This window comes from Homalodisca vitripennis, chromosome 6 (assembly GCF_021130785.1).
Source record: "Homalodisca vitripennis isolate AUS2020 chromosome 6, UT_GWSS_2.1, whole genome shotgun sequence".
NCBI lineage: Eukaryota > Metazoa > Arthropoda > Insecta > Hemiptera > Cicadellidae > Homalodisca > Homalodisca vitripennis.
Window position 1 is genome coordinate 59,428,670 of NC_060212.1, and position 13,002 is coordinate 59,441,671.

The 13,002-nt window shown below is 30.5% G+C and overlaps 1 protein-coding gene across 1 annotated transcript in view; it reads right to left on the reverse strand.

The window, feature by feature from the left end:
- Positions 1-7,162: 7,162 nt before the first annotated feature.
- The window catches only part of LOC124364350 (neuromodulin-like), a 55,888-nt gene continuing 50,048 nt past the window's right edge, over positions 7,163-13,002 (reverse strand). The window contains exons 4-5 of the mRNA XM_046819738.1: positions 11,732-11,835; positions 7,163-10,749 (exon numbers count right to left, since the gene is read on the reverse strand). Coding sequence (XP_046675694.1) covers positions 10,603-10,749; positions 11,732-11,835 — 251 coding nt within the window. The 3' untranslated portion in view covers positions 7,163-10,602. The remainder of the gene's footprint in view (positions 10,750-11,731; positions 11,836-13,002) is intronic.

Consider the following 13,002-nt stretch of genomic DNA (forward strand, 5'->3'; position numbering starts at 1 on the left):
GTTACCAAATCGGTTGTTTATACTATGATTAGGATCTAACAATTGGAGGTCTACCTAAAAGAGGTTTAGATTGGATGGCTTTAAAAATAATTTTAAAACATTTTTGTTTAAAACCTAATACAGAAATCAAGATAGGAAAAATTTAAAAATAATGTTTTCGTAATTCTACTATAACGATTATAGGTAGGCCCAAAAACTATTGGAACGTAAGCATATAGTTTTTTAAAATGTGTGTTGAAAGTAGATATGACTGGAGGAAATTACATGGCTTTTTTTATACAAAATAATGTATTTATGTAAAACTTACCATTTAATAAATTATACTTCATTAAAGAATATTGTTTCTTTAGAGTCAATGAGACATTAGTTTAAAAATTACTTTCAAAAAAGTTTGCGTCTCCTAAACATGCTACCAACATTCATACTTTTATATTCAGAAATTTTTGAATGGGACTGGTTACGAAAATTGCCAAAATATCCTACTTTAAATGCCTGTGTTTTGTCCCAAAGTGGTTAGTTGGTAATCAATAACGTCATTCTCTAAGCAGGCCTAAAAATATGAAAATCGATAACATTTATTCATTGACTGTTTTTTTAGTTTTAATTACTTTAATTACTTTAAAAGCGAGCGACATCAAACGATCTTACTGAAGATGGCGTCCAATCAGCAGTGTGCCAGTTTCCTATTGTTGCAAAGTTTTCCAATCATAACTTTAGTAGAAATGTCCAATAACTTGGCAACACGCATTTTTTACTTCCCATGTCTGCATTGTATAGTCTAAAATCACTAACGATTGTTTATTGTCAATTATCGTCCATTAAGAAGTTGTGCCAATATAAACGTTTTTTCAAAAAAGTACGGTTTCTAAAACGGTTTGCTTTGTTGAATATTCCAGTGACATTTAAAGGTCTGTATATTGACACATGTAACTTGAAATCAAACAAATTATCTAATTATGACACTAAATACGTTCTTATTATACTTAGAAAAATGTATTACTATAGGTTCTGGACTAAAGGTTCAACTAAACTTTAACAATAATGTTAAAATTATTGTATCTAAATATCCTCTCTGTGGGTAATTTTTAAGGAGGTTATTTTGTAATCAGCAGGTTTAATTTAATATTGAAGTACACCACGTGTACTAAAAACTCCTTTTGATGTTAATAAAGCAAAATAATTAATACGTCGTTTCAAAATACTAAAAGATTAAACAATTTTAATAGTACGAAGATGAATTACATAGTAAATTACATTAGTAAAAGGTCAAGATAAATACCATTAGTAACCATTTTATATTGAATTTGACTAGGAATTTGGATTGAAAAGGAAGATTTAGGTTCGAATTGCACATTAGCAATATTAGGCAGGGTGATAGAGTAGATGTTGGGTTGTAGAAGTGAATAACTAAAACTAATGATAAAATATAAGTGCTATGATTGTATTCCTGATGTGGTGACTCATGATTAAGAGCCTTGTGAGAGACTCAGGTCAAAGTTCATTAGATTCTCGCTCAGCTGGATACACTGTACTCGCTAACCTCGCACCACTGCAGATCAATACCGACTCACTCGCTACCCGTGGGGATTCTCTCGCCGCTCCGAAGCCTTACAGGCTAAGTCCTTTTAGATGTGTTTATTACGTTTAACCTCCAAAATGAGCTTGTTTTTTATATTACCAACACAATACTATGAGAAGTCTTGTTATAGAAACCATTTTGAAGAAATATATAAAACAATGAAATAACGATGTACCCTCTAATTATTCAGTTTTATGGTACTAAATACGGTATATGGTACTTTTATTTTGTTATACGTGGTCTGTTTATATATAAATAACTTAAAATATAAATATGACATTAATTAAGTCATAATTACAATGTTATTGTTTCTTTGTGGACATTTAATTCGTAGTTATGTATAATTCTACTGAAATACATTTTGGAATATTCTTCAACAATATCAATTATTCTTAATTTAAGAAAAACTATACTATTCAAAGAAAGGCTTAGTAATAGTCTATAGCTCATCTTGCATACGGGTAATATTTTTCTGAATTTAATTCTTGCCTTTGAGTTACATCACTATGCAAGAATTGTTTAGGATAAATATTGGAACCTAGATAACATTGAGAAATCTGTAAATGAGAATTTATTCGTGTCATGTTTTTTTAAATACAATGCACATATAAATTAACCTTTAATGTATTATTCAGGAAATACCTAAATATATTCAGCGAATACCTTACTATGAAGTTGTGCGAGCTACCCCTGCTGGTAAAAGGGGTTATTATTTAACTAATTAATGTCTTGATTTAAAGCTAACCATTATAGGGTTGCTTAGGGGAGTTTCTTGCAGCATACTTTCATGATCAGCATTCGTGAAGTCAGGAGCTGAAATTGCACTGATTGGTTGTTCTGGCTTCTGCAGCATATAGAACATAGAGCAAGGGGTTACAGTGAGTGTGACCTTCACATGCCTAGAGGAACTCCTAAGGAAGCGTGGCACCCTTTATGTCTCTGGTAGAGATTTCCCCTGCTCTTGGAGCAAAAAAAGAGATAAGTGGCGGCCGTCCATATCAATGAAATTATTGTTATTTGGGGAATTTTTGAATTTTTGTATTTGGGGAAAATAATTGTTCAGGTTTTGGGCCATATTTTATAAAAAATATGCATTTTAATAACATTTTATAAAAAATTAATCCATTTTATAAAAATAGCATTATATAATAATGATATCAAACTCAATTAACTTAATTCGTCCCGAGAAACTGTTAGTATCATATTTAGGAATGTTATAGTAAATTCTTTTTATCGGAGCTGAAAAACCAACAATGAATAAGTCTCTCCTGTACTTCGGTGTTTTAAAATTTAAGTGTTCATTTTCCTGCAATCAAAGATAGATAGAAGACCTACTTTAAAAAAAAAAAATTTCAATTATGCAATTCTACAACACAATAACATGGTTACAATACAATCGAAAAGCTACACCGTTTAAAACCAATTGTTTAAACTAACACCATGTTTTATAAAAAATAGTATTCGTTTGGATTGATATATATAAAAACTATCACATGCACAAGAATGAAGGCATATTGGACATATTTCCCATTCCACAATGCATTCCTTATATAGTACATAAAGAGACAATACTACAAAGAATATACTATAAGAATCGTGTACAACATTTTCACTACTATCCCTACCCTCTCCATTGCATATATTAAGGTCGCGTTTGCTTGTTTTTGAATAACGAGGTGTCGTGTTATGGGCTACACTGAGTTTTTCATGCAAAATTTTGTCTATTACTCACAATTACATCATGTTCAAGATGTTCTGCGACAGAAAAAAGGGGTTGTAGCAGCCTACTTATTGATAGGCTCCAATGACGCTCAGCCAAATTATATAGTTGGATATCAACCTTCATAGAAATTCTTGTCAAAGTAGAGATGAATTATCACACAAAATCTTAATTTTTTGAGCTCAAAGTTTTGCCCATGATTTAATTTTTGTATTCATTATTTATGTTTTAAAGCACAGTTTAAGTAAGTGTTCGCTGAACCCACTCAGCCTGTATATAAATGAATACCTGTTAGACCAACATACAAATATAAAGTAATCTCAGCCAAATCTCATGGGCATGCCCCATCATCAAACTCAGTGTCGCCTTATGCAATTTAAGCTCATGTAAATTTCAAACCACTAGGTCAGTTCGGTTTTGAAATTTCGTAGGGACTAATTTTCTTTTACAACATACAAATATAAAGTAATCTCAACCAAATCTCATGGGCATGCCCCATCATCAAACTCAGTGTCGCCTTATGCAATTTAAGCTCATGTAAATTTCAAACCACTAGGTCAGTTCATGTAAAATTTTCTTTTATACAAATATAAAGTAATCTCAACCACTATGGGCATGTTCAGTGTCGCCTTATGCAATTTTTGTAAATTTCTAGGTCAGTTCGGTTTTGAAATTTCGTAGGGACTAATTTTCTTTTCTCTTTTTATCTCTTCTGATAAGCCTGTTCAGAAACAGAAGTATATGAAACAGAAGTGGACTGAACTGTGCTGTATGGGTGAATAAAATGTCAATTTTAGATGATCATAAGTCGGTGAGAATCATGCTCATACAGATTTCTTCTATCCGTTTTACTCAAATGAACACCTGTCTACCTCTAATCTTCTAAAAATACATTCGTGAACGTTTATCTATAATGTTAACTACCATTTAGAACTATAACATAATTTTTAACACGTATTATTTCCTACATCCACTTTGTAAAATCTATTTGAATTTGCATTATTTATGCTCTCTCAATTGCATGTTATCGGTTTGCTTTTTCTCTCAAGGTTCATTTAGCCTATGTTTATTTATATGAATAATAATTTGTCCTCAGTGTAATTTTAAAGCAATGTGTTTTCCTTTGTTGCCCTTTACAAAACACACATTTCTATTTCAAAAATGCATATTTCAGACTCGGCAGTTAGTTAAAACAAAGTTCAAGTGAGAAATCACACCTAGACAACAGTATGTGCTCAAGTATCAAGAATAAATTGTAGGCGGTAATTGATATCGTGTCAGCAATCCTCCCTAACCACTCCACCCCACCAGCTGACGCCATGTCAGAATGTGACCGGAGATATTTACATGATATGTCTACATGTGCAATAATGACGACACTGATTGCCATTCATGTGAAATTGGTACATAACACATTTCAATCCCTGTATACGACGTGTGATAGTAATATCGATCTCTTATAACTAGCAAGTATAAGCGACTATTTATGACATTAATGCAGTGTGTTTTATGAAGTTTTTAAGATAAAAAGTAATAATAGATAATAATGAGCTAGAATATTAATTTCAAAATAAGTATTTAAACCTGAAAACGCGAATGTTGTAATTTTATCAAAGTCACCGATTTTCTCACCCAAAAACTAGGACTCAGAAAGCTGATCGGGTTTTTATGAATTTTAATATAATCATAGATACTTCTATACTAAACAGTAGAAATAATTTTCTAGATATACACAATATAAGAACTGAAATAAAGTATGCTCGTTTATCCACTTCTATCCCAACTGTAAATATGTGCTGATCTCATTCAAAAAATCGCAGTAAATCAATTAATATTGAATTTAATAAATTAAAATCCTGAAAATTTAAAATTAGGTAACCCATGTTTACTTACATAAACCTACACGTTGATCTAATAGACATTTTTATAAAATAGTTAGATTCATGTCTTTAACTTGACAAATTGTTATCTTCATTAAAAAAAGTTCTCCATTACAAGTCTTTGTGAATATACTATAATTTGATTTAAAATATTAAAAAAACCAAATAGTATAAAAAATAATAAATATTATCAGATAAAATTATTACAATTTTAATGTTCTATTGAAAAAGTGGGACTGCATAATAAGTATCATTTAAAATTACTACAATTGAGGAATTTGATAAAGCAATCCCTGTATTTTCGTAGATGCAGGTAATTTAAGATAATGTTAAGATTAATTAATTTGTAACAGCTGATTATATTGTACAGTTTATATAAACACAACCCACATACATCCCTCGAGATAGTACCTAAATTCAAGCCCAGATCATGTGAGCGCTCGTAAAGTTTAACTCAATTTTATTTATAATAAGTACTTGTGTAGTTATTACCCACATATATAGCGTAATAATAAGTGTTTAATATGGACAAAGTATAATATTGGCCTCAGTATAGTGCTAAAGTACCATCTTCAACTCCATAATATGATCATTTTCAGACCGACAATTCTGAGAAATTTTAGACTTTTTAGTAGTGCCTTTTTGTGTTCTATACCAGTTACACTTAGTAGAGTTTTTTAATTTAATTTTTACTCCGATACTGCCTTCATAATTTGTGATGGATGTTGGCATGGAATGAATATTTGGTCTCGTAGCTTAAAAGTTTGTAAAAGATGCCATATGACTATTGGTGTGAAAAATACATCCCAATTTCAAGTAAAACCTATAAAATTATTCAGTATTAAAAGCTATAAATTTGATTATATAATAGTTCTGGGTTTAGTAGGAATTATACTCTTTACTTTAATGTAAGTTTTTACTGTTTAAAGTTTTACTGAATATTTCCTTCGACTTTACACACAACTATTAGTTTATAAGAGAAGTATTAATTTAAAGGCTTTAATGAAACCCCAATCAAATCTTTTTATTGAATCAATAATGGAACTTGAATTTGTGTTTGAATTTGCTGAGGATTCTAAACTTTGCAACTAGGTTTCTTTTGCGTAAAATCGCTACAAATTTTAAAACTATAGTAATTAAGTTTGTTAAGGGGTTTTTATCTATATTATTTTGTCTAATATAATAAAAATAAAGCCAATTGCAGTGGGGGAATAGAAATATATAATGACCATTGGTAAATAATATTAACTGAGCTGTAAAATTTGCGAAAATTTCCATAGTAAATTCATTACAGTTATTAATTGAATGATCCAGATGAATGTAATTAACTGTTCTGGGTAAACATTGTTTTCTGACAGCACAGATATACGTTTAGTAAATTTACATATTAAACTTATTAATTTAACCTATTATTATAAATTTCTATACATTTACAGTGTTGAAGACAAAGAGTAAACTTAATAGTAACAAAAACTTATGTTGACCACAGAGTTTATCTAGGTGAAATAAACATAAGTTTTAGGATAAATTTACCTTTAAATATACGTTTTAGCAAAATATTAAGTATGCAGTGCTTGGTCAGTTATAAAATATCATGAAGTGTTGGAGGAAATTGGAGGAAATTCCACGTATATTTATTAAAACTGTTTCACTACCCAACTTTAGAGTCAGAACACACTGGTCTTTAAGCTATAATAATCTAGAAGTGATTAGGAGATTAGAATATATTCAAGTGATTATCACTTATATTTGGAGTGTTTAGAATGTCATTTTAAAGAAATGTGCTCATAGCGTCCTTGCTTGCCAGCACGAAATTGAGTTCAAAATTACAGGTTACTGCTAGTTATTTTTATTTACTGTATTTATACATACTAGAATAGAGGTTTCAATCGTACATCCTGAAGACAAATCTGGTAAAGATGTAAACATTTAGTTTATAACTTTATAATTTATTTGGACGGAGGAATTAAAATAAAAACAACATTTTAAATAGAACAAGATGTTTATTCAACAATGTCTTATACTTATATTATCTTTGATACAGAAAACTATATAGTATATTTTTAGAGATCAGTTAAAATGACGAGTTCAAATGAATGAAGAATTCTTATAGCTGAGTTACCAGCGTTTAGCCATGAATCGGCATGAATGACTACCCTAAGTTCTCAAAATAATGAATGAAAATGCAGAGTAACTGTGAATCGCTTAGCTTTGGCTGAAGCTGATGATGTAGCCAAGAGAGTTACAAAATAATCAGTAACAATCAGTAAAATCAGTCGCACTCAGTTACGTATCAAATACTATGATTGTACAGCTCTCGTAACAGTCACTAACTTTCCCTTTCACCATTCACAACTTATTTAATTAAGCTAATTAGTAATTACGTAAATCTAATTCAATGACAAAATTGAAAGAATATGGCTTTAAAGAGTTCAATACATTTACAACTCAATTAGTTTATATTTAGTTTCGAAATGCTAAGACTACTTCCTCACAATGAATTTATTACTTTTCAGCAGTTGTATATCTAAATATTCTTTTAAGATTATTGTTGAAGTAAAAAGGTAACAGTTAAACAATAATATTCTTAAAGTATTTTTTTCAACAATAATTGTTCAGTTAAATAGTTCAGACCTGATAAATCACTATAGTGTTAACCATTAATGACACAAATACCAGAAGTTTACTGTCCGTCATAAATTCATTATTTTAAAATATTATATATAAGTAAAGATCAAGTAAATCGTAAATAGCCTTCTTACTGTGATTACATTTTTAAAATTGTTAATACATATGTTTAGTAAGATCTATCAGCATACAGCATTAAATTGAGCAGATGTTCAACATCTGGTCTTATTATAAGCCAGACTTTATTTTATTTGATATTTATTACGACTAAACCAAATGTATTTCATGACTGCAAATGCTTATAAGTATTTTTTGTGTTTAACTTTTCATAACTTGTTTTGTTTTGAAAAGTATAGAACTATAATAACTAAGTTACAATATTATGGATTACGATTAGTGCTAAGAAAACAAATTTAAACTTTATTATGTATCAGTATTCATACATGATAGTTAATTGACCATATTATTGCACCGTTTCCAGTATCTTGCCAAACGTGACTTTTCTCGTAAATATTCTTCTTTCTCTTATCGTAAACGGTCGTATATTACATACCCTCTTATTGAGTCCTACCAAAATGTTTTCCGTTTAAAATTTTTATGAGGAACCTAATAACCTTTGTAGTTTGTGCTCTCTGAAAATTTATTAAAAAACTTTTCACTACATTACTGACTAGATTTATCAGATATTTTATTATTACATGCGAAGTCATATCGTCATACAAGTTTCTATCTTCTTCTTAAGTAAGTTATATATTTGATTCAACATGCAAAAATAAATTTAATTTATGCCATGGTACAATTAAAACATATGTAAGTGAGAATGGTATATAAGTGTATTAATTTAGGTCAGTATCGTTTTTAAACTTATTATTTTAAACAAATTTCATATTTTCTACATTACAAAATTTCACGTGTCCCAGTCACTCTTAAGACTGAATGAAATTATGATTAGTTAAAATTAATAATACTGTTTACACTACATATAAAATATATCAACATACAAGTGAGTTCCTAATAGTAATTCAGACTGTTCGCATAATTAAACATTATTTTCTTTAATCATAACACCATTAGTGAAATTACTGTAAATGGTGTCATTTTGGAAATTTTATAAAATATTTTCAACATATTTAAAATCAGTGTTCCGATGTAAAGAATCATAAGGTATTATATCGTTATTTAAGATCCTTAGATTAAGATTCAAACATTATAACATTATGTTGTTAAAATTTAATGTTTTAGTTTTTGAGTGTACAGCAGTTCTTCTTTTTTCACGGTATTCCGCAGGTGATTTAACTTGCACCCAGGATATTCAGACATATAAAATGAATAAACGACACAGTGAAGAAATCAAAACGAAAAACGTATATTAAGGAATCTCTATTTGACCCCGAATCAATCTGGACGTATGTTAATTCACCATGGCATTTAATTAAAGTAACCCTCCATAACCCACCTAAATATTATGTCGTAGATGAGTAATGGCACAAAACCAAAAGTTGATTCTTACATGAGACTAGATTCAAAGGCAAATTTCGAGGTACAATAGGTTCGACTACTATGTAAGGTAGAGAAATGAGCAATCTCCTATTATTAAGATATCCGTACAGATGTATTTAGTGACATTGGTTTCAGCAGAAGGTCTCGCTTGGAGTAAAACATTCAGAACACACACTATAACTGCATACGAGGTTAAATGAAGTTAGTTTATTGAGTCTTCATGCGTTCGCTATGAAATTTATTCACTAAAATGTATGGTTGTCGGGTGAATAATTTTAACCAGCATTTAAACCTTTTTAGTAAAAGGCATAGATACCAATAATTATAGCTGTTTTCTCAACATTAGAATCCTTTTAAAAAGCGTCCTTCATCACATTCACTAAAAATATTTAAGCCATTTTCTTTATTATTGTACTCGAAGACTACCATTCAACTTATCAATCGACTCTTGTCAGTTTCATTATTTGTACAAATTTTTGGTACCTAAGTTTTTATTACCAAATCAAAATTTTTACAGTTCACTGGTTCGTTTCAATTTCATTTCAGCAAGTCTTTGAGGCTAATTTTCATTGTACATTGACTCAAAAAAGTAAGTCCATTTTAGTAGACAAAATTATAACAAGTGGAAACCAAACATATAACAGGAGATAACAGTAGCACTTCAAAGGAAGCTTTAGAGAAACTATCACAAATCATCGACACATTACGCAACCAGCTACAAGCACGCATAATAATACATCAAAGCTATTTACAAAAAAACGTAAACGCGTCGAACAAGCTGTAACCGGTTAACTAGCAAATCATTCTAAAGCATGTGTATGTATAGTTGGCTAACAAACTGTTTCTAACCGCTGGTGTATAGAAGGCTTCAACACGATTAAATAGACACGTTATTAAATTACTCATATCATCATAGGTATAATATATAGTTCTCATCTTCAAATATCAACAACAACAAATATAATTGATTGTTCTTTAGTTAAAATTTAATAACAATGGACTTTTAAAAATATTTATGGCGAATTTTAAAACGCTACCAAAAAATTGGGAATTGCTGCCACGCATCTGTACATCGACTGAAACAACTCGATATAAAACCGATGTAAAACTACTGTTGTATATCAAAAATGTAGATAACGCTAAACCAGTGAAGCGCCGGGTGACTAACAGAACGGTACTAGAGAAGAGGTGTTGGACAGGGAGCCTGTCGTAGTAGTGCTCGAACCAGAGCAGCCGAGCTGTCACCGCTGGATCTACGAAAGACTTGACGTCGAGTACGGATGACCTCAGTGACCTCACTGGGAGTTCTTGGCGGCCTCATCTGAGGGCTCGTCCGTCTCCTTGCGGACCTTGTGGCCGCGGAAGGAGGCTTGAATCTTGGTGGCGGCTTTGTTGAGTTCTGGATCTGTCAGGTCAATGTCTAGTACTTCCTCTTCCTCTACCTGTAATAAAGGAAAAAAAGTTTGTGATACCAAAAGGAACAATTTCAAAGTACCTGGCTTCTAAAACAAAGCATGATTTCTTTGTTTAGTTATCTAAGTAAAGGTCATGTACAAAAAAAGTAAAGTAAAAGTAAAGATGTATTATTTTACCAGGCGAAGTTAGAGCTAAGAAGCCCTCTCTAACACTTAACCTGGGGACCAACGTCTTAAAGGAGACTTCCGAACCACCACCATTGTGTTGTAACTGCTACACTGCGCCATTTTCAAATAACGAATAAACTTAAATTATTGCCCATATGCGTAAGTAGAAGTAATAATTGGCATAATTTGTTCGATGAAAACGATGTCCTCTTATCAATAAGATTGATAGGGCAAATTTAATGAATTCAACAATAGAGTGATCGCTATATTTTTTCACTCAGATAAAAAATCGAGTATGTTACAGCTCATTAGTAAACAATGACTGAGTGGTTGATTGATTTATCGGAATGAAATAGTAACTTATTAGTTATTAGTTATGACCTACAATTATTCCACGGAGCGATAGGAATGCGAGATACAGAATCACTGAAGAACTAGTGGAGAAAATTAATGAAGCGAATAGGTTGTTTGAAACAACCGAACGTTTTATTTGTTTTGATTCGATTGTTCCCATCATTAATTTTCCAGAATATCGCTAGCTTCAACCCCACAGTGAATTCATAATATGTATGATGTCATTCAAAAATACAAAGGAGTGTTTATAATTTTATATTTCTCTAAAACGTAATTAGAAATTGTTTCAATTATGTTGCGCTTAAAATTACCAGGAAATATATTTCCCGCATATAAGAATGCGAAGTGTTCTTATTGGACGTGCTTATTACTTTAAATGTGGCTAAAATGTTGGAATTTAAACTTTTTAAAATCTAAGAGCTGTTATGAATAATATAATTTTCAAATACAAGGGTTGTTAATAATAGCAAAATAAATTATAGATTACCTTTGCCTTCTCCATTTGGCTACTGAGCTTGTCTTCCTCGGCCTGTTTTCTGACTTTATGGCCTCTAAATGACGCTTGGATCTTTGTCGCTGCGTGGCACAGTTCTGTAAAAATAAAATATAGTAATATTTTTGTATATTATAAATAAATATAAGTTCATATATCCATGCCATTTTTGGTGCTAGTAACCTGTTTAAATAGACAAGTTATGCAAATTTAATTTTTGTTAATTCTAAGATATAGTTTTTTGAAATAATTCTAAAACACGTTACTTAAAAGAATCTACAATAGAAAATGGTTTACGCAGAATCCAATAAAATTTGATCTCATAACGTAGTATTTATCCATATAAATAGTTAGTGAAACAATGATTCCCAAAAAGAAAAAAAATTGTCGTATTAAGGTAATAAAAGTACGCAAGGAGGTAAATCATTTAATAATAGTTGTACAAAGAATCGCACAATAATGAAATTCTACTTTTAGTGTATTAAAATCTTAAAACTAACTATTCTATCTTTCTTCACTGAACAAAAATGGTGTATCGCGTGTCAATACTGGAAATAAAATGTAAATGCATTATTCCATAAATTTTTAGACTGCTATAAAACCCTCATTTGAAGTTATGCTGTATTTATAACTACATTCGTATTTTTCTTTTAATGAATGGAATCTTGAAAAGTGTTGCTGATGACAGGGAATTCCTGAATAAACTTAAAAAATTCCATATTTTAAAAGAATACTACAGTTTTCGCGAATACCTAGAAAAGAGAAAAATGTAGACCACCATAATTTTAGTTTTCATGGGTAACTCCGTATTGGTTATTTTATATACTACATCATATATACATGTATTTTGACGATTATCCATGTATTATATGTTTTTAGACAATAAATGAATTGAGGTGAGTTGAGTTGAATCTCTACACATAAAAGGCAAAGTATCTACTCAGTTACTCATCACTAAAACTCCAACTTCTCTATACTCCAGGAGGATCGAATTTGGCATATTGATGGCTAAAATAGTAAAAATCTTAAGCACTTTTACACAGACCAAACATATTTAGTGGATGAAATCGGGAAACAACACTGAGCGTTTTTCAACTTCGATTTTATAGAAATATTAAATTTAACACAACCGCGTCAAATGCACTCAACAGACAAAATAAAATCTTTATTATTAAGATTGACGACCCGTAGGAGTTGAAACGCGTTGCAAATCTGAGAAGAAGTATATTTTTATTTTTTCCCATTCCCCAAAGTAGCCAACACAC